This window comes from Callithrix jacchus, chromosome 1, assembly GCF_049354715.1.
Source record: "Callithrix jacchus isolate 240 chromosome 1, calJac240_pri, whole genome shotgun sequence".
NCBI classification, from domain to species: Eukaryota; Metazoa; Chordata; class Mammalia; order Primates; family Cebidae; genus Callithrix; species Callithrix jacchus.
Window position 1 is genome coordinate 187,753,805 of NC_133502.1, and position 21,621 is coordinate 187,775,425.

At 49.8% G+C, this 21,621-nt stretch overlaps 1 protein-coding gene across 2 annotated transcripts in view; it reads right to left on the bottom strand.

The window, feature by feature from the left end:
- The window catches only part of PARVB (parvin beta), a 149,695-nt gene extending 128,506 nt beyond the window's left edge, over nucleotides 1-21,189 (bottom strand). For both annotated transcript variants that reach the window (XM_035265308.3, XM_035265294.3), the window contains exon 1: nucleotides 21,014-21,189. In XM_035265308.3, coding sequence (XP_035121199.1) covers nucleotides 21,014-21,125 — 112 coding nt within the window. In that variant the 5' untranslated portion in view covers nucleotides 21,126-21,189. The remainder of the gene's footprint in view (nucleotides 1-21,013) is intronic.
- Between the last annotated feature and the right edge of the window lie 432 nt (nucleotides 21,190-21,621).

Here is a 21,621-nt window from a genome sequence, read left to right on the forward strand (position 1 = left end):
AGGAACAGCTCCCTTGTGTGTTAAGGGCCCTATACCAGCTCAGCACACTCCTGACTTCCTGCAAGAAAAGTGGCCAGAACTAGGCAAGTGGGTGACACAGAGACCCTGCAGTGCAAGACATGTCAGCAGCTGGGCTCAGCGACCACTGACAAGAACAGCAATCCCACTAACAACAGCATCGGAAAGTATAAACCATCTAGGCATAAATCCTCCTGGAGAGGCAAAGACCTATACCCTGAAAACCACGAAACATTGCTAAAGGAAATTAACACCCTCATTCCAGGGTGAAGGATCCCACCTTGGAAAACAAAAGGAATACTGACTGAAGAAAAACATCTCGGCCGGGCGCGGTGGCTCACGTCTGTAATCCCAGCACTTTGGGAGGCCGAGGCAGGCGAATCACAAGGTCAGGAGATCAAGACCATCCCGGTCAACATGGTGAAACCCCGTCTCTACTAAAAATACAAAAATTAGCTGGGCATAGTGGTGCACACCTGTAGTCCCAGCTACTCGGGAGGCTGAGGCAGGAGAATTGCTTGAACCCAGGAGGCAGAGGTTGCACTGAGCCAAGATTGCGCCACTGCACTCCAGCCTGGCACCTGGTGACAGAGCGAGACTCTGTCTCAAAAAAAAGAAAAGAAAGAAAAACATCTCCCACACTCTGAGCACTACCTCTCAGTACCATGCTATTTTTTTTTACCAGCTTTATTGAGACAGAAATCCAATTCCATACAATTTGCCCTTTTAAAAAGTATAATTCAATGATTTTTAGTATATTCACAAAGTTGTGCAACTATCCCCCGTGTCAACATAAGAACATTTTCATCACCCCCAAAAGAATCCCTCCACCCATTAGGGGTCATGGTACCTTTCCCCGGCTTCGGGAACCACTACCTTACTTCCTGTCCCTATCAATTTGCCTAGTCTAGATATTCAAATAAATAGAATCACATAATATTTATCTTTCTGCAAATGGCTTCTTGCACTAAGTATGAATTTCACTAAGTATGCTTTCCAGGTTCACCCATGTTGTAGCATGAATCAGTATGTCATTCCTTTTCATTGCTGAATAGTATTCCATTGTATGGATGGAACACAGTTTGCTTATCCACTCATCAGTAACAGACATCCAGGTTGGGTCCACTCCACGGCAACCACAGAGTGCTCCTGTAAATCTTAAACAAACACAAGCCTCCTTCGGTAACAACACACATTCTCTGGTTCTGATCAAGCCAGCTAAGTGTTTACAAAAAGAATATTCTTTTTCTCCAGCAGATCTTCTAGACAAGAAAGTTAAGAGCTGCATCATCATAGGGTCAGGAGTTCAAGACCAGCCTGGCCAATAATGGTGAAATCCCATCTCTATTAAAAAAAATTTTTTTTTTTTAAATTAGCCAGGCATAGTGGCACATGCCTGTAATCCCAGCTACTCGGGAGGCTGAGGCAGGAGAATTGCTTGAACCCGGGAGGCAGAGGTGGCAGTGAGCCGAGATCACATCACTGCACTCCAGCCTGAGCAACGGAGTGAGACTCCCTCTCAAAAAAACAAAAAGAAAAAGGTGCTGCATCAAAGCAGGGCTCTATGAAAGAAAAACTAAATAATAATTGTAGAAACGTGTCCTTGCCACGAGGCCCAAGCAAAGAAATAAAATAAAATAGAAACAACGCCCCAGCTGCGCACACTAAGATTGAAATTCTCTGTGCGCTGCTCCAACAAAATTTCAAATCATTAAAATCTCATTATACTAATAATATGTTTTCCAGATAAATTTAACTAAAACACTCTCTTGCCCTAACAAAGTGCAGACATTCTCCGAAGCAGAGGCACGGGATGTGTGAAGACACGGGCCAGCCCCCAGGGTGGTGTGTCTTCCCGTCCATCTCTGCAAATGCCCATGGCCAGGACTCCATCTGAAGTGACAGCTTACTGGGGGGGATGAGCCTTTACAGTTCCTAAGCCCCAGCCCCCTCACTTCGGAGTTTTTGCTCTTTCGCCCAGGCTGGAGTGAAGTGGCGCGATCTCGGCTCACCACAACCTCCGCCTCCCCGGTTCAAGTAATTTTTCTACCTCAGCCTCCCCAACAGCTGGGATTACAGGTGCCCTCCATCATGCCCAGCTAATTTTTGTATTTTTAGAAGAGACAGGGTTTCACCATGTTGGCCAGACTGCTCTCGAACTCCTGACCTCAGGCAATCCACATACTTTGGCCTCCCAAAGTGCTGTGATTCCAGGCGTGAGCCACCACACCTGGTCTAGATTTTCTTAAATAAAAGCAATTCTCCCAATATGTCATATGGCCTCAACGTATGTTTATTGTTTTGTCTGCTCACCACCAACCCAGCCCCTGGTCTTCCCTTCCTAGGCCTCTTCTCCCGCTGATGGATAAAGTGGGGAGTGGCCATGGTGGCAATAAGAATGGAGATGAGATGCCAATGACAACAAAGGCTGGCACCTACACAGGGCATTTATATATTTATTCATTGACTGATTCATTCATTCATTCATTTTTAAGACAGGGTCTTGCTCTGTCACCCAGACTGAAATGCAGTAGTGCAATCTCGACTCATTGCAGCCTCAGCCTTCTGTGCTCAAGCCATCCTCCCCATCAGCCTCCAGAGTAGCTGGGACCACAGGCATGGGCCACCATGCCTGGCTATTTTTTTTTTTTTCTGTTTTTGATAGAGATGGGGTCTCACTACATAGCCTAGGCTGGTCTCAAACTCCTGGGCTCAAGCAATCCTCCTGCCTTAGCCTCCCAACGTGCTGGGATTCCAGGCATAAGCCCCTGTGCCTGGCCCGTAGAGCTTTTATTAGGCATCAGGGCCTGTCATTTCCCCCAGTACTTCATTATTAAAAGCTCCAAACACAGAGAAACATGTAAAGAACTTTATTTTATTTTTTGAGAGGGAGTCTTGCTCTGTCGCCCAGGCTGGAGTGCAGTAGCGTGATCTCAGCTCACTGCAACCTCCACCCCCCGGTTTCAAGTGATTCTCCTGCCTCAGCCTCCTGAGTAGCTGGGACAACAGCATATGTCACTGAGCTCAGCTAATTCTTGGTATTTTTGTAGAGATGGAGTTTCGCCGTGTTGGCCAGTCTGGTCTTGAACTCCTGACTCAAATGATCCACCCACTTCAGCCTCCCAAAGTGCTGGGATTATAGGCATGGGCCACCGCTCCCAGTCAAGTCAAGTTTAAAGTGAACACTTGTACACCCACAGCCTACAGGCCACCACCCACCTTTTTATATACTTGTTTTATTCCACATCTATCCATCCCTCTATCTATCCAGCAATCCTCATCAGCATTCATTTCCAGTTGCTGCTGGAAATAATTCCCACAAATTTGGGGCTTCAAAAGACACAAATTTCTATCTTGTGGTTCTGGACGTCAGGAGTCCAAAATGGGTCTCACTGGCTAAAATCAAGGTGTCAACAGGGCTACATTCCTTCTAGAAGCTTCAAAGAAAAATGCTTTTAGAGGCGGCCCACATTCCTTGGCTCCTGGCCCCATATCACTGCAACCTCCACCTCCACTCTCACATCTCCTCTCTGAGTCTGACCCTCCGGCCTCCCTCTTGTAAGGACCCTGGTAATCAGTGGGCTCACCCAAATAATCCAGGCTAATCCCATTTTAAGGTTCTTAACTTAATCACACCTGTGAATTCCCTTTGACCACATAAGAGAACATATTCTCAGGTTCCAGCTATTGGAATAAACACATTTGGGGCCATTATTCAGTCTACCATACCTTCTTTTTTAACACATTTCAAAGTAAGTTGCAAACATCAGTAGCTTTCCCTCTAAGCACACACATCACTAACTAGAGTTCAGCATTGATTTATAGTTCATTTATTTCTTTGGAGTTAACATTTACATGCCATGAAATGCACACATTTAAAGTGAACATTGAAAGAGTTTTGACAAATGCTGCACCTGTGGATTTTGAACCACTCTCCCTGTAAAGAATATTTTCATTACAACAGAAATCAGCGGGGCATAGTGGTACACACCTGTGGTCCTAGCTACTCGGGAGGCTGAGACAGAAGCATCACCTGAGGCCAGGAGTTCAAGGCTGCAGTGAGCTATGATTGCACCACTGCACTTCAGCCTGGGCATCCAAGTGAGATCTCGTCTTTGAAAAAAATGAGATGAAATGAAATCACAGTGTGTACTCTTTTGATCTGTCTTGGTTTGTTCAACATACTGGTTTAGAGTCATACGTGATTTCCCATCCCAGCACCTTGTTCCTTGTCACTGCCCAGTAGCTTTCTGTCCTGTCAATTACTGCTGTCCACATATCCGTTCACCTACTGGTGGTCCCCAAGCTGTTTCCAAGTATCAGCTCTTATGAATGAAGATGCTATGAACATGTTTGTACAATCTGTCTTTTTACAGATTCCTTTTTTTTTTTTTGAAGCATTCTTGTACAGCCTTCTTATAGATTCCTCCCTCCTCCTCTTCCTCTTCTCCTCCTCCTCCTCCTCCTCTTTCTCCTCCTCCTCCTCCTCCTCCTTCTTCTTCTTTTTAAACAGAGTCTCACTCTGTCGCTTAGGCTGGAGTGCAGTGGCATGATCTCGGTTCACTGCAACCTCCACCTCCTGGGTTCAATCGATTCTCCTGCCCCAGCCTCCCAAGTACTGGGATTACAGGCATGCATCACCACGCCCAACTAATTTTTATATCTTCAGTAGAGATGGGGTTTTTCACCACGTTGGCCAGGCTGGTCTTGAACTCCTGACCTCAGGTGATCTGCCTACCTTGGCCTCCCAGTGTGCTGGGATTACAAGCATGAGCCACTGTGCCCGGCCACAGATTCCTACTTCTGTTGAGCAAATCTATCTAAGATTTAGTGGAATTGCTGGGTCACAAGACAGATGGTGATTTGGTTTTAAAAGAAACTACCGAGCTGGTGTCCTCAGTGGCCACTCCGCCATGCAGCCCACCAGCCTGCGCAAGCAGCTACTGCCCTGTTCTCACCATGTCTTCCAGCCTTTCCCAAAGTCTGGGGGCATCCCCTTTGCTTCTGATGTATATTTCCCAGGTGACTGGTGACAAGGAGCACTTTTCTAGATGCCTATTGGCTACGTGTGAATCTTCTTTAGCGACATGTCTGTTCAAACCTTTTATCTGTCTATTCTTTTGCTGCGTTGTCTGCATTTTTACTCTTGAGTTACAGGCATTCTTTCCATCTCCTGAGCCCCAGTCTTTTATCTAACATGTTGATGGCTCCACCAGGTCCAGTTTTTTTGTTTCCTGTTTTTTGAGATGAAGTCTCACTCTGTCACCCAGGCTGGAGTGCAGTGGCGTAATCTCAGCTCACTACAACCTCTGCCTCCCAGGTTCAAGCAATTCTTGTGTCTCAGCCGCCTGAGTAGGTGGGATTATAGGCACGCACCATCATGCCCAGCTAGTTTTTGTATTTTTAGTAGAGACGAGGTTTCACCATGTTGGCCAGGCTGGTCTCGAACTCCTGACTTCAAGTGATCCGCCCACCTCGGCCTCCCAAAGTGCTGGGATTACAGATATGAGCCACTGCGTCCAGGCCCAGGTCCAGTTTTAAGTACATCATTTTATTTAATAACTCAATTCCCCAATGACACTAGGAGTTACGTATGCTTTAAAGAAGAAACTGAGGCAGAGTGGGGAAGTACCTTTCCCAGGGTCAAAGCTCCAGAGCCCAGAAGGATCAGTTCAAGCCCACGCGGTGTGGCCTCAAGAGCACTCACCCTAACCACGACACCAGACTACCTCTTGTGTCCTGGGCAAATACACAAAGATCACTGTAAGTGGTCATCATTATCTCCCAGTGAAATGTGAACACACCACACCCCAGGAAAACAGGCACTGCACCAGCAAACTGAAGCAGAAATGCAGAGATATGATGGTGCCAGTGGGCAAAGAGGGACCCCCACCTGGATGGAGGCATGACAGTTAAGTCAACAGGGCAGAGAGCTGCCAGAGCAGAGAGAACAGCAGACGTGAGGGCTTTGAGCCAAGGAAGATCACAGGACCCACAGAAAGCGAACAAAGACCCCATGGTCAGGCCAAGGGAGAGAAGGAGCTGGGAGCTGGGGCTGGGCTGGGGCTGTACAGGCGCTGGGTGGCTGGTAAGAATCTGGAGTTGGTCCTGGAGCAGCACAAAGCCACTCAGGGCTCTTTTTTCCATAAACGCCAACAAGTTCATTCAGCACAAAAGGGATCCAATTTGTCTCCTCTAGAGCATCTTCCTAACCCTGGGGCTGAGTGCGACCCAAATGCCAGGAATGAGATCAGCTTACTGGGAGCCGGCTGGGAAGACGACCCCCACCTGAATCATTCTTCCATTTTAACAGTGTCCTCGGAAATGAAGAGCCACACTGCCTGGAGTTAAATCTCGCCTGCTGGCAGGCTGACCGCGAGCCTCTCAGAGCCTGGGTTTGCCAATTGCAAAATGGGGATAATCACATAACACCAACTTCCCAGCTTAGTGTGAGGAGTCAACAAGGTAATAAAGCAGGAAGCATCTATCCCGGTGCCTGGGGCACCAGAAGTGCCCGATGCTCAGCTACAGTGTGATGACTCTGGGCTCCATTCTGATTTGTCTGTTTTTGTTTTTGTATTTTGGAGGCAGGGTCTCAGTCTGTCACCAGGCTGGAGTGCAGTGGTCTGATCTCAGCTCACTGCGAACTCCATCTCCCGGGTTCAAGCAATTCTCCTGCCACAGCCTCCTAAGTAGCTTGGACTTCAGGCGCCCGTCACGCCTTGCTAATTTTTGTATTTTTGGTAGAGACGGGGTTTCACGGTGTCGGCCAGGCGGGGACTACAGGCATGTGTCACCATGCTCGGCTGTTTTTTCTTTTTTTGTTGTTTTGTTTTGTAGGGACGAAGTCTCACTATATTGTCCAGGCTGGTCTAAAACTCCTGGGCTTGAGCGATCCACCCATCTTGGCCTCCTATAGTACTGGGATTATAAGCATTTGTTTCTGTTTTTAATCTTCTTGACTTTTACCCTCACTTCTCAGATTATCTTTATTATTATTATTATTTGATACAGGGCCTCACTCTGTCGCATAGCTGGAGCACAGTCATGATTCACTGCAGCCTTGATCTCCTGGGCTCAAGCGGGCCTCCCACCTCAGCCTCCCAAGTGGCTGGGACCACAGATGTGCACCACCACGCCCAGTTGAATTTCTTTTAATTTTTAATAAAAATGAGATATCTCTCTGTTGCCCAGGCTGGTCTTCAACTCCTGGGCTCAAGTGATCCTTCCATCTCAGTGTCCCAAAGTGCAGGGATTATAGGTATGAGCCACCGCACCCCTTCTGTTAAACTTATATATATCAAGTATAGACTCATTTAGGTTTTACTTTGAAAGACACTGCAGTTGACTTTCGAAAAACACAGGTTTGAATTACATGGGTCCACTTATATGCAGATGTTTTCCAATAAACATACTAGAAAATTTTTTTGGAGATTCGCAACAAGCGTGAAACTCTGTCTCAAAAAAGAAAAAAAATATCAAAACTTACACAAACACAGGCTGTGTTCACAGTTGAGAGAAATTTAAACAAATGTAAAGCTGCGGTATTTATTTATTTTGATATAGTCTCACCCAGGCTGGAGTGCAGTGGCATGATCTCAGCTCACTGCAACCTCTGCCCACTGGGTGCAAGTGATTCTCCCGCCTCAGCTTCCCGAGTAGCTGGGATTACAGGTGCCCACCACCACACCTGCTTCATTTTTATCTTTTCAGTAGAGACAGGGGTTTCACCATATTGGCCAGACTGGTCTCGAACTCCTGATCTTAAGTGATCCGCCTCCCAAAGTGAAGTGCTGGGATTACAGGCGTGAGCCACTGTGCCCAGCCGAGACGCCATGTTTGATAATAATTGTGTGACATTCACTGCAGTCCACACCGCACTGCTGTAACGGAGGCCACCCCTGTGGCTATTGCACTGCTTAGAGCTTTACTTCATGCTCATCCCTCCACTCGAGTACTTCACCCCTCCGGTCAATTGCATATCATATTTTTTTTAAAAAGTGATCTCTCTGGGTTCTCTTCTCACATATTTTTCATCGTGTTTAGTGCAATGCCATAAACCTTGAACAACATGGGACCCATACAAAGCACCACTCGTGAGGCTGGAAGTGCTCCCAAGAAGCAGAGAAGAGCCGTGACATCCCAAGAGGCCGAACGGCTTGAGACGCCGTGTGGTAGGCTGAGGTCTGCAGCTGCAGCTGCCGGCCACTGCAGAGCATTCATCTCAGCAGACGTCGTCAACGTGCAGCCCTGATGACCACAGCTCAGTGCTACAAATGCATTTTCTCTTCCTCATGACGTTATCTTTTCTTGGGCTCACTTTACGGTAAGAACACAGTACACAATGCATAGAACATATAAAATATTGTTCACTGTTGATGCTATCAGTGAGGCTTCCAGTCAACAGCAGTCTATCAGTAGTTAAGTTTTGTGGGAGTCAAAAGTTACACATAGTGGCTGGGCGCAGTGGCTCACGCCTATAATCCCAGCACTTGGGAAGGCCGAGGCAGGCGGATCACTTAAGGTCAGGAGTTCGAGACCAGCCTGGCCAACATGGTGAAACCCCCGACTCTACTAACAATACAAAAATTAGCTGGGTGTGGTGGTTTGTGCCTGTAATCCCAGCTACTCGGGGAGGCTGAGGCAGGAGAATCGCTTGAACCCAGGAGGCAGAGGTTGCAGTGAGCCGAGATCGTGCCACTCTACTCCAGCCTGGGTGATAAGAGCAAAACTCCAGCCGGGCGCGGTGGCTCATGCCTCTAATCCCAGCACTTTGGGAGGGCAAGGTGGGTGGATCACAAGGTCAAGAGATCAAGACCATTCTGATCAACAAGGTAAAATCCCGTCTCTACTAAAAATACAAAAAAAAAAAAATTAGCTGGGCATGGTGGCGCGTAACTGTAATCCCAGCTACTCAGGAGGGTGAGGCAGGAGAATTGCCTGAACCCAGGAGGCAGAAATTGTGGTGAGCCAAGATCGTGCCATTGCACTCCAGCCTGGGTAACAAGAGCAAAACTCCATCTCAAAAGAAAAAAAAAAAAAAAAAAAAGCAAAACTCCATCTCAAAAAAAAAAACCAGTTATACGTGGATTTTTGACTGCACAGGGGGTTGGTACCCATTAACCCCTGTGTTGTTCAAGGGTCAATTCTATTAATTTTCAAAAAAAAGAAGAAAAAAGACAGGGATGAAGACACTCAAATTCAGCTTTGGGCCAGATGCTTCCCAAGAGCTGGGCATGGTGGTGTGTACCGATCGTCTCAGCTACTCAGGAGGCTTAGGCAGGAGGATCCCTTGAGGCCAGGAGGCCAAGATTATAGTGTCTGATAATTTGGCCTGTGAACAGCCACTGCATTCCAGCGTGGGCAACACAACAAGACCCCCATTTCAAAAATATATATGTATATATATTATTTATATATATATTCTTCATACATGTATACTTAATATATATATATATTTCTCAAATTCCATTTGTAGCAAAAATAAATTCTGAACGCCATATGTGCATGAGGCCCCATCCCGGACCACCCCCTTTCTCCAGCCTTCTCAGGGGACACTCTATCCACATATTTAAAACAGGGCCTGGTCAGTTCCAGTTCCTGGTGATGAGTAACTTGAGAAGCAGCAAATGACAAGGGCAGACGAGGCTGTGCTGAGACAGCTGCTTCCGGGAGCGTCTGCACTGAAGCAAGCGATGTAAGCAGGCCCTGGGGTGCTGACGTTTTCACTCCTCTTTTACCTTTGTTTTAAAATTGTACTTTAGGTTCTGGGGTACATGTGCAGATCATGCAGGATTGTTATATAGGTACATAAATGGCAAGATGACTGCTACCTCCATCCCCCCATCACCTACACCTGGCATTTCTCCCCATGTTATCCCTCCCTACCCTCCCCACCCCTGCTTTCCCTCCTCTAGCAGCCCCCCACAATAGACCCTAGCATATGATGCTCCCCTCCCTGTGTCCACCTGTTCTCATTGTTCAATACTCGCCTATGAGTGAGAACACGTGGTGTTTGATTTTCTGTTTTTGGGTCAGTTTGCTGAGAACAATGATTTCCAGATTCATCCATGTCCCTACAAAGGACATGAACTCATCGTTTTTTATGGCTGCATAGTATTCCATGGTATATATGTGCCACATTTTCCTTGTTCAGTCTATCATCGATGGGCATTTGGGATGGTTCCAGGTCTTTGCTATTGAAAACAGTGCCGCAGTGAACATATGTGTGCATGTGTCTTTATAATAGAATGATTTATAATCCTTTGGATATATACCCAGTAATGGGATTGCTTTTTAATCACTTAACATTCAAGTCTAGATCCTGTGGAATTGTAATTTTACTTTTTTTTTTTTTTTGAGATGGAGTCTCACTCTGTCACCCAGGCTGGAGTGCAGTGGTGCCATCTCAGCTCACTGCAACCTCCACCTCCTGGGTTCAATCGATTCCTGTGCCTCAGCCTCCCAAGTAGCTGGGTCTACAGGCATGTGCCACCATGCCTGGCTAATTTTTTTTTTTTAATATTTTTAGTAGAGACAGGGTTTCACCATGTTGGCCAGGACGGTCTCGATCTCCTGACCTCATGATCTGCCTGCATCGGCCTCCCAAAGTGCTGGTATTACAGGCATGAGCCACCGCACCCAACCCCACTTTAATTTTTTTTTTTTTTTTTTTTTTTTTGAGATGGAATTTCACTCTTGTTACCCAGGCTGGAGTACAATGGCATGATCTCAGCTCACTACAACCTCCACCTCCTGGGTTCAGGCAATTCTCCTGCCTCAGCCTCCTGAGTAGCTGGGATTATAGGCACGTGCCACCATGCCCAGCTAATTTTTTGTATTTTTAGTAGAGACGGTGTTTCACCATGTTGACCAGGATGGTCTTGATCTCTTGACCTCGTGATCCACCTGCCTCAGCCTCACAAAGTGCTGGGATTACAGGCTTGAGCCACCGCGCCCGGCCTAACTTTTTAATCACTTCACATTCAAGTCTAGATCCTGAGGAATTATAATTGTTCAAATGAAAACAAGTATAATAATGCATGACCTTGTAAGAGAACAAGTTAAAGAAATTCTTCAGCTGATGTTGTGGGGAAACTAACATGCCTGACTGAGTCTGGGTAGCTGGCAGATGACAGTTCAAAGGCCAAAACCCAGCTCACCATTGCAACTGGCAAAGCTTAAAGGAGCATCCCACCAACTACTAACCGGCAAGCACAGAGAACCCCCACTCAGACCCTGCCAAATGCTCCCTGACCCCACAGTCTGGAGAGGAAGCAAGAATGCCTCCTGCTGCCCACCTGAGTTGCTCTCACATTCTGGGTACAAGGAATTCCAGCGCAGAAACACCTGCTTCTCTGCACCCACAAAACGATTACTCAGCCAAATATATCCCAAAAGAGTATTGGAGGCCAGGAGTGGTGGTTCATGCCTATAATCCCAGCACTTTTGGAGGCTGAGGCAGGAGGATCAGTTGAGGTCAGGAGTTCAAGACCAGCCTGGCCAACATGATGAAACCCCGTCTTCACTAAAAATACAAAAAATTGGCTGGATGTGCTCACTTGAACCCAGGAGGCAGAGGTTGCAGTGAGCCGAGATCATGCCACTGCACTCCAGCTTAGGTAACAGAGCAGGACTCTGACTCAAAAAAAAAAAAAAAAAATAGTACTGGGGGTACTTCCCAGTCACAGATGGCCAGGAGAAGAGTTAAAATACCAACATTCACGGCCAGGCACAGTGGTTCACACCTGTAATCCCAGCACTTTGGAAGGCTGAGGCGGGTAGATCATGAGGTTAGGAGTTTGAGACCAGCCTGGCCAACATGGCAAAACCCCATCTGTACTAGAAATATAAAAATTAGATGGGTGTGGTGGTGCACGCCTGTAATCACAGCTACTTGGGAGGCTGAGACAGGAGAATCACTTGAACCTGGGAGGTGAAGGTTGCAGTGAGCCAAGATTGTGCCATTGCACTCCAGCCTGGGCGACAAGAGCAAGACTCCATTTCAAAAAGGCACCAACATTTTCATTGCACTATGTTAAAGGATTTACGTAACTTTTGTTACCAACAGCCAACTAGCTGATGCATGGAACTCAATGGGGACAAAGTAGCCAGTAGTGCTGAAATGACATGGTACTAGAGCTGGAAAGGGCTTCTGTTCTGGGGATGACAGTCACACAGCAATTAACACTCCATACACACTGGTCATGTGGCTGACTGGTCCCAGCATTCTTTTCCCCGAAGCCCAGACTCAGACAAAGAATTTTTTCCAAAACAGGGTTAGATAATCGTCATAAAATGCACTGACTTGCCACTTCTGCTCAACTGCATACCAGCTCTGCAGTCTGATGTCTGCGTCAATGCCTCCGGCCATCCACATTCATCCATAACTAATGCTTATTGAGCGCTCACTCAATTGCTGATGAGGCTTATTGGAAATAGATGCTCGGTGCTGCAAAGATAAATTAGCATGGAGACAAAGGACCTTTCAGTAACACAATGTTTACTTCCTGGACTGCAGGAAGGGTACCCTTGCTGGTCATCTTGCCACGAGAGTACAAGGAACAAAGGGAAACACACAAATTTTTTCCTTACGCATTTGGGGTTGTCCTTACTGCTACGTCTGTTCTCTGTTGGCTGGAGCCAGACCCACTATCTAAGCTGAAACCTGGTTGGCTAACAACTTAGAACTTTTCCAAACAGGTAAAAGCAGTGGAGAGCTGGGACATGTCTGTGAGCACGTCCAGCACAGATATCTTGGTTAAAGTACAAGGACATAGAATGTACTACGTGCCTGTAAGCACAGCATGTCTAACCGCTACATAGGATAGGGCTTAACCAAGAGTTATTATCATACTTATTCTTTAACAAGAAAGAAAACTTTAAAGAGGAACTTTTCTACTTCCCACAAGGCTTCCCTTCCTCACACCACAAGTGCCGCTCTGCTTCACAAGGGACCGTCAGGAACCGAGGCTTAGAGAGATGGAGCAGCAGATCCATAGCAAGGGTGTGGGCTGCACCACCCACAGGGCATTCTCAGAACCAAGGAAAACTCATCAGCTCAGAAACGCAGAGCTGGGATCTGCCCACACTGCCCCATATTAGAAATGAAGAAACGGGCCCCCAAGCTTTAACACACATAGCCTCAAAGGGTGTATTCAGTTCCCATGGCCCGGGCCCTCTTGCTCAGAACATCAGAGGAGGTAAAAGACTCTGCCGGTTCCCCAGGGCTGATCAGGTTACTCCCTGGATGCCTTAGCCTGAGTTATCCCAATGCCGCAAAGCCACCGAACACTTCTAGAATTGATTGCCTTGTGTCTGCATTCTTTTACCGCAACAGCAATTAGCAGGGATAAGCACATTAACACCACCGGACCAACCTATGCTTATAATGTCCTCCAAAGCTTATTCATCTGTTTTGCAGCCTCTCTGTGATTAAATAGCAAATATACTCATTAGGAGATAAACCAATTTTTCCACCTAAAACCTAAAGTGTAACGCGTACTGCTAAAGCAGAGACATTTTTGTAGTGTGTATCTTTCACATGATGGAACCACGTATTCGAAAAGAAGAAAACGGCAAGGTAAAGGCACCTGCCCTGTGTAAAAGCTGTGGAGGTAAAGGCACCTCCACAGCAGGGAGGAATCAGTCCAGCGGAGCACTTAAAACCCATATTCGCAGCAGGGGTGGACCCATTCACATCCAGTAAACACCCCTTAATTATTCTGACGACTGGACAGGGAGCGTGAGGGTAAGCAACTTCAGGATGTGCAATCAATATTAATTCCACAGAGGTGGGCAGGAATCAAGGCAGAGCCCCTCTGATGAGTGTGGGGTTGCCAAGGTGATCTGACTCTGCTGGGAGGTTTGTAACCAAGGTGCTGGGAGAACCACCGAGAACCTGCCCTTCCTTCCCTTCCAAGCCCTGAAAGGCAGGGAAGAGCCATCACTTTGTGGCCAAGCAGTGCCTTGACCTTTTCTATAGAAGCAGAGTTTCCAGGGGCACTTAGTAGGCCTTCGGAAAAAAAAAAAAAAAAAAAAAAAAAACCCACGTGGTGCAGGTTGAATTTGCCACCCCATACAACAGACTGCACCGGCGGAAGACAAAATGAGAAATGTGGGGCTTGGCGATCATAATCAGAATAATAATCAAAGGAAATGTAGCTGAGCCGCCCACTTCCTCTCAGCCCAAGAGAAAAGAAACAGACCCTCGCTGGACAATGGCTTCCAGGGAGTTCCACCCGCCTCCCTGGGGGTGTTTCCTATGCAGGCAGGCGCTGGGCAGCATCACAGTGACCTCACTGTGCCTTTCTGTCTTGGACAAACAGCTGCGCATGCCCAAATGGAGGCGGCCTCTGCTCAAAAGAGGTTTGGGTTTGGAGAATGGGGTGTGGAACTGTCTTTCTCTTTGATGGCAGGTTCTGAGCCTAATGACACAACAGCCCTAAATAGGGCCTCCACATCCCCTCTTCCCCTTAGAAACCACAGGGACCGAGGCCCTGGTCCCTCACCTGCCTACAAACCCCCACTTCAGACCGGCCACTCTCTTTCCCTTTTCATTGGCTAGGAGGCCCGCTGGCCTTCCCGACATGCCACAGCCACCATCCTATGGCCTCTGACACCATCAGAGGGTCATGTGAACACAGAAGGCCTGGAAATGAGGAGTCTGAAAAATCCTCCAAAAGAGACCAGACTCCTGCAAATCCTTTCCCACACCTCCCACAAACAAAGATCTGGGTCCTCTTTCATTTGTGAAGGTCAGCATCAGAGGGGCTGGAGCCCGTGAGAAAATGGCATGGATATCACGGCCACACTGAGCCCACCCATGCCGCTTCCTCAGGGCATGGCCTCTGCCCACCTTCCCCCGCCCCGGGTTTCCCCATTCCATCCATTCCCCACTCCCTAAAGCCCCTCGCTGAAATTGGCCACCCCTGCCAAACCCCGGCAAGGGTTCCAAGCTCCCATGCTTGGGAGATGCCAGGGTTGGTAAAACTCTCTGGCCCCTGACGGGGACTGACCACAGGCCATGAGCCACACCGTGGCTCAGCCACTGGGACCCTGGCTGGGGGTCTCTTCAGGCCCCCCCCTTCCTGGGCTAATTTCCAGTTATCCTAGATACTCAGCCAGGACCACTTCCTCCAAGGAAGCCCAGAACCCCTAAGTCTGGGTGGTGAGACCCCCATGGGTCAGTGCCCCCACTGCCTGCCCCTCAAACCATCCTGTGTGGGGCCTGAGCCAGGGTCTCACCCACCCCCAGCTCCCAGCCCTGGCACTGCTGGGGTAAAGGCAGGGGCAGGGCAATCCCCAATGCCACAGCTCACCCCCTTCACTGATGTGTCTTAGTGTCTGGGGATAACAACTGACTGCCCTGCGTAAAAGACGGAAACTCTGAAGGAAATTCTTAGCTGCTGGTTTAGGGCTTTGAGATTTCACTCCTGAAGATTATTTAAAGTCCACAAAGAAACTTAATATTTTCAACCTTCAGTTCAATGTCACAGCTACCTAGTAATTTATTTATTTATTTATTTCCGTCTTTCTTTCTTTTTTGAAATAGAGTCTCGCTCCATCACCCAGGCTGGAGTGCATCGGTGTGATCTCAGCTCGCTGCAACCTCCACCTCCCGGGTTCAAGTGATTCTTCTGCCTCAGCCTCCTGAGTAGCTGGGATTATAGGCATGCACCACCACACCTAGCTACTTTTTGTATTTTTAGTAGAGATGGGGTTTCACCATGCTGGCCAGGCTGGTCTCGAACTCCTGGCCTCAAGTGATCTGCCTGCCTCGTCCTCCCAAAGTGCTGGGATTATGCATCTGGCCTGGTGATTTATTTAGATCTAGTTAATGAGGTCTCAATATCTTGCATATTAATCATTATTTCTACATCAAATGCTTAGGAGATATCAGGGTCAAGAGAAGGGGAAGACAAGCTGCTGGTTGGGAGAAAATATTTGCGAAACACATGACTTGTGTCCAAAATATATGAAGAGCTCTTCCAACTCAACAATAAGGAAACAAACAACTGGATTTAAAAACAGCCCAAAGCTGGGCATCGTGGCTCATGCATGTAATCCCCACTTTGGGAGGCCAAGGCAGGTGGATCTCTTGAGCCCAGGAGTTTGAGACCAGCTTGGGCAACACAGCAAGACCCCATCTCTACAAAAAACGCAAAAATTAGCTGGGCATGGTGGTATGTGCCTGTAGTCCCAGCTATTCCAGAGGCTGAGATGTGAGGACCACTTGAGCCCCAGGAGGCTGAGGCTACAGTGAGCCAGGATCGTGCCACTGCACTGCAGCCTGGGCAACAGTGAGACCCTGTCTCAAAACTAAAAATAAATAAAATACAAATGAGCCAAAGATCTTAACAGACACCTCACCAAAGATGGGAAATAAGTATCTGAAGAGAAGTTCATACGACATCAGGGAAATGCGAATTGAAACAGCAATGAGACACCACGATATACCTATCAGAATTCCAAAACCCAGAACACTGATACTGCCAAATGCTGGCTAGGATGCGGAGCGGCAGGAACTCTCATTCACCGCCTGTGGCACAGCCACTTTGGAAGAGCGTTCGGTGGTTTCTTACAAAACTAGACACACACTTACCATACAATCCAGCAATTGAGTTCAAATGAATGAAAACCTTATGTCCACACAAAAACCTGCACACAGATGTACACAGCAATTCCATTCACAGCCACCAAAACTTGGAAGCAGCCAATGTCCTGCAGGAGGTGATGGGTCAGCAAACTGTGGCGCATCCAGACAACGGAATATTATTCAGGGCTGAAAAGGAATGAGCTGCCAAGCCATGAAAAGACATGGAGGAGCTTTCAATACATATGACTGAGAGGAAGAAGCCAATCTGAAAATGCTACTGTACACTGTATGATCACAACTGTATTTTATTCTAGAAAAGGCAAAAACACGGAGACAGTAAAAAGAAAAAAGGTCTAACTAATATGGTCAAACCTTGTCTCTACTAAAAATACAAAAAATTACCCAGGCATGGTGGCACATGCCCGTAGTCCCAGCTACTTGGGAGCCTGAGGCAAGAGAATCGCCGGAACCCAGGAAGCGGAGGTTATAGTGAGCTGAGATCGTGCCACTGCACTCCAGCCTGGGTGACAGAGCGAAACTCCGTCTCGAAAAGAGAAAAAACAAGGATCCGTGGTTGCAGGGCTTTGGGGAAGTGGAGGCACGCGGAGGCAGCGCAGAGAGCATTCTGGGGGCAGTGACGCTGCTCCAGAGGCGATTGTAATGGTGGATCCATGTCACCAGACATCCCTCCAGATGCACAGAACGTCCAACGGCAGGAGTTACCCCAAATGTAAACTCGGGGCTTGGGGAGATGATGATGTCTCCATGTTGGCTCAAGATTGTGGCACACAGCCTGGGGCACTGACGGAAGAAGGGATGGGTGGGAACACTTTGTATTCTTTGCTAGATTTCATGGTCAACCTAAAACTGCTTTAAAATGTATTTAAATATATATGTATATACATATTTAAATATGTGTGTATATATGTATATATATTATAAATTTTTTTATACGGAGTCTCACTCTGTTGCCCAGGCTGGATGCAGTGGTATGATCTTGGCTCACTGTAACCTCCACCTCCCAGGTTTTGAACAATTCTCCTGCCTCATCTTCCCAAGAAGCTGGGATTACAGGCACCCAGCTAATTAGCCTGGCTAATTTTGGTACTTTTAGTAGAGAGGGATTTCACCACATTGGCCAAGCTGGCCTCGAACTCCTGACCTCAGATGATCCACCCACCTCAGCCTCCCAAAGTGCTAGGATGACAGGCGTGAGCCGCTGCACCTGGCCCACAGGTATATATACTTTTAAGGTAATCAGGGAATAGGAACTTCCTTAATGTGTTCCTCAGAAAAGAGCGGCAAAACCTCCAGACTGGTTGCTCTGGCCCTGGTTGTTTTGGCTCTCTCTGAGAAACCTGATTCTGGCCACTGGGCAGTGGTGCCTGAGGTCTAGGGCCTGGCACAGCACAGAATGGGCCTCTCGTGGAAAATGTGTGGAACCCTCCATGCAGGGCCTTGCTGGCCGTGGCTGGCCATCCACCTCTGAGGACTTCCTGCAGCAGTTTGGCTGTCCCTGACCCCCGTCCTGGCCCACTGGACCTACAGGCCTCTCATCCCACAGTCACAGTGGGGGACCCTGTGTATTACTGGGGGTCTTCCAAGCCCCTGTAAAGCTGAACCCAGATTTGAAACACGCTGTCCTTTCAAGTCCCAGCGCTTCTGTGGGGACCCCTGGGGGTTTCCGGCATTCCTTTCCATTTTCCGAATGCCCACAAATCGTCACAGTTCCCTTTTCTGACCCGGGCCACCACGTGACACTCCTCCCGTAGCACATCAGCCTTAATCACGACGTCCTGAAGGTCATTCTCAGACACTTCCTGCAGGCCTCCTCCAAACCCCAGCGCCCCACATTTCCTAATCCCTCTCCTCTGGAGCAGGCCAGGTCGTTCATCCCAACCATCCCCCACTAAAGTCCCTCTGCCTTGTCACACCCCTGTCCAAATCAGGAACCTCACCGAAGATCCCGCCCCTCCCCCAGCTTTCCCCTCCTCCCTTAGAGTCCTCAACTCAGGCACATGTGGGAGCCACATCCGCTCAGCTCAGCTCAGCTCTCCCGAACCCACCCTCAACTTTCTAACAAAGGAGGAAATGAAGCCAATGGTGCAGTGGGCAGGGCCGTGAAAACCTCCAGAGTCCCTTTTTCCCTGTGGCTCCCTGGTAGGCCACCGAGCTCTGAAGGCACAAAATCAGGGCCAGGGGCTGCTCCCACCCGGGAGTGGCCAGAAGGGCACGTTGCCAAGGCAAACGGGCCTGCAGAAATACTGGCAACTCTCGATTATTCAAGCCTCATTATCCAGTCTTCCTGGCTCCTCTCCTTCCCAGGAGTCCACACAAAAGCCAATAAATCCTTCCCAATCCAGCCTGTCCCTCGATTCCTGTGTCTGGATTCAAGGAGGGTTTGTGGCCCTCTGTTTGTATGGCGGACCCCTAGGGTGACAGGCACCCCAAACCTGAGAGCTGAGGCAGGGCGCCCAGCTCACCCCCAGCAAAACCAGCATCAGCTGTGCCCATCATCCTGCTCCTCCTCCTGCCTCCACGCCCATTCTCTTCTGCACAGGAGGCTTCCCGCTACTGGAATTCCTGGTGCATTTGAATTAAACCAGGCCAGCCCTGGATTTTCTAGGCACACATCAAGTCATACAGGCCAGACGGAGAAGCACTGTCCTTCAGAATTTCGGCCCAGTCCACTACTTTGGGTGCGCATTCTTCCTATTCCGTGAGCATAAATGGCACCTATAAAAAGCTGTAATAGCCCAGAATATCCCAGTTCCTTGCTGTTCTGGGAAAGACGTTTTCCTCTGGTTCCTTCTGGCCTCCACTCAAGTGTCCCCTCCTCAGAGGCCTCCCCTGGCCCTGCCTGAACGCCCTGTTCTCTGTGCTCCCAGGCACATGTCATCACAGTGCCACTTTATTTATTCATTCCTGGTTCCACGAAAGCAAGCACCTTGCCACCCCACCCCCCTTCTTCCTATTAGCCGCACCTGGCGTCTGGCAGGCTCTCCGCAGGCTGTGGGCTGAATTGGGAGGGGAGCGGCACTTACGTCTATAATTGTTGCAAGCCATAAAGAGGAACCGAAACGATTTCTGGTAAGGGTGCTGATGACTGCATGGAGGAACAGTAGGGATGACAGAGAGAAGGGTGACAATCACTGACCGTGTCATTTAGGAGAGATGACAGACTAATACAAGCCACAGTGGGTCCTCCGGTGTAAGGCTTGAGAGAAGAGTGGCCTGTCCGCCGCGAGACCTACTGAAGGGGACAAGACACTGCCCTCTTGGAACAGGATCACAGGTGGCAAGACACGCATCCCCTTTGGGCACGGGCATCCCTAGGAGAAAATGGCTGGGGAAATAGGCATTCCCTGCACTGTACACAAATCCTGGGGAGCGGGTGAGTGGGGGACACACACATGCCTAGAGGCAAATCTGTCCCGTGTTCCCGGAGGACACACATCCCTAGGAATACGGGAGTCCTAGGGAAGAAATGAATGGGGGACCTGCATCCTGGGGGGCTCTCATCCCTGGAGGCACAGAAAGAGTTCCCAGGGGATGTGCCAGGCCCAGATGGTTTAAAGAAACCCGCTATGGGAGGGCTTCTTCCCGGAGACCCATCTGAGGCCGGCCTCTCTCCACCTGCCTTTCCACAGCAGCTCCCCACCTCCATTCTTTGTAAGCTCTGCGCACGGCTCGCCAATCCGAAATCTCACTATAGGGCAGGGTCCCAGGAGCAGAACCTCCCCACCCAACAGAAAATTCAAGAATGCACCTCCCAGGAGGCCCTGCGAAGCGGTACACTTAAAGACACCAGACTATCCCCTGCAAGTCTAACAATCTTTAAAACCTAGCGGGTTGGTAGTGTTTTCGTGAGCACACGCAGTAAAAAATTTAAAATAAATAAAATAAAATGGGATATCTGCAATTCATGCTCGCAGGCCTCGCAGGCCTCAGGCCTGCACGCCCTGCACCCCCGCCCTGCAGGACGCCCGCTCAAAACCCAGCAGCGAATCCCCCAGGCTGTGCCCGCCCAGCGTGCCCCGCAGTGTCACTGCGCATGGAATGAACCGTCACCCCGCGCGGCTGGCGATGCCGCTGCCCCGAGGAAGAGCGAAACAGCCGGCGGCCGAAGCAGGCGCGGGCCACGCACGGTGACCCCAGGTCCCCGACGCGCAGGCGCCAGGACGCGCGTCTGGCAGACGCTGGAGGCCACAGCGCGGCCGGACCGCCAGGTCCCGGCCCGGGCTCACGGGTCCCGGGACAGAGGCCTGGCCTGTCCGGAAGGTCGCGCCGCCGCGGGGGCCGGGCGGAGTGCGCTGGGGGTTGGCGGGGGCGGCCTCGTGGGGCGCCGTGGGGCCGGGCAGGTCCCCAGGGGGTCGGCGGGCGCGGGCGCGCACTCACCCTCGCGCGCCCTCCGCTTTCTGGCCAGGGTGCCGCCCAGCTTGCCCAGGAACGACTCGTCTTTCTTCATCCTGCGGGGCCGCGGGGTGGGCGAGCGCAGCGCGGAGGACATGGGCCGCGCGTGGGGCCGGCGGCGGGCGCAGCGCGTGTGGAGCCGCCCGGTTGCCCCGGGGAGTGGCCGAGGGCGCGGCCCCGCCGCCGGCCACCCCCACCCCCAACCCCCGCCCCGCGCTCCCGCTCCTGGCCCGGATGCCCGAGGCCTGCTGGTCCCCGGCAGAGCCGTCTGGGTCCCGCGCCGCCGCTCACGCTCAGAGAAGGGAAACGGGGCCACTCCGGGAGCGGCGCAGCCTTTTCCCCCCGGTTGGAGCCCTGGGCCCTGCCCCGCTCAGCTAGTGGTGTGGAATCCGGGGAGCAGCGCAACAGGCACCGGCGCCACGTGGGTGCTGCCTCAGGACGTCCTGGAAGCTACAGAGTATCAAGTTACAGGAACGCGGCTAGTCTGTGGTTGAGCTTCTTCCACGAGCCAGGCCCGGGGCAGCGGGGGCCCTTCTGACCTGGGAACCGTTCCTGTCCAAGGGAAGCTGAGAGGATGGAGGGCAATGCCGGGG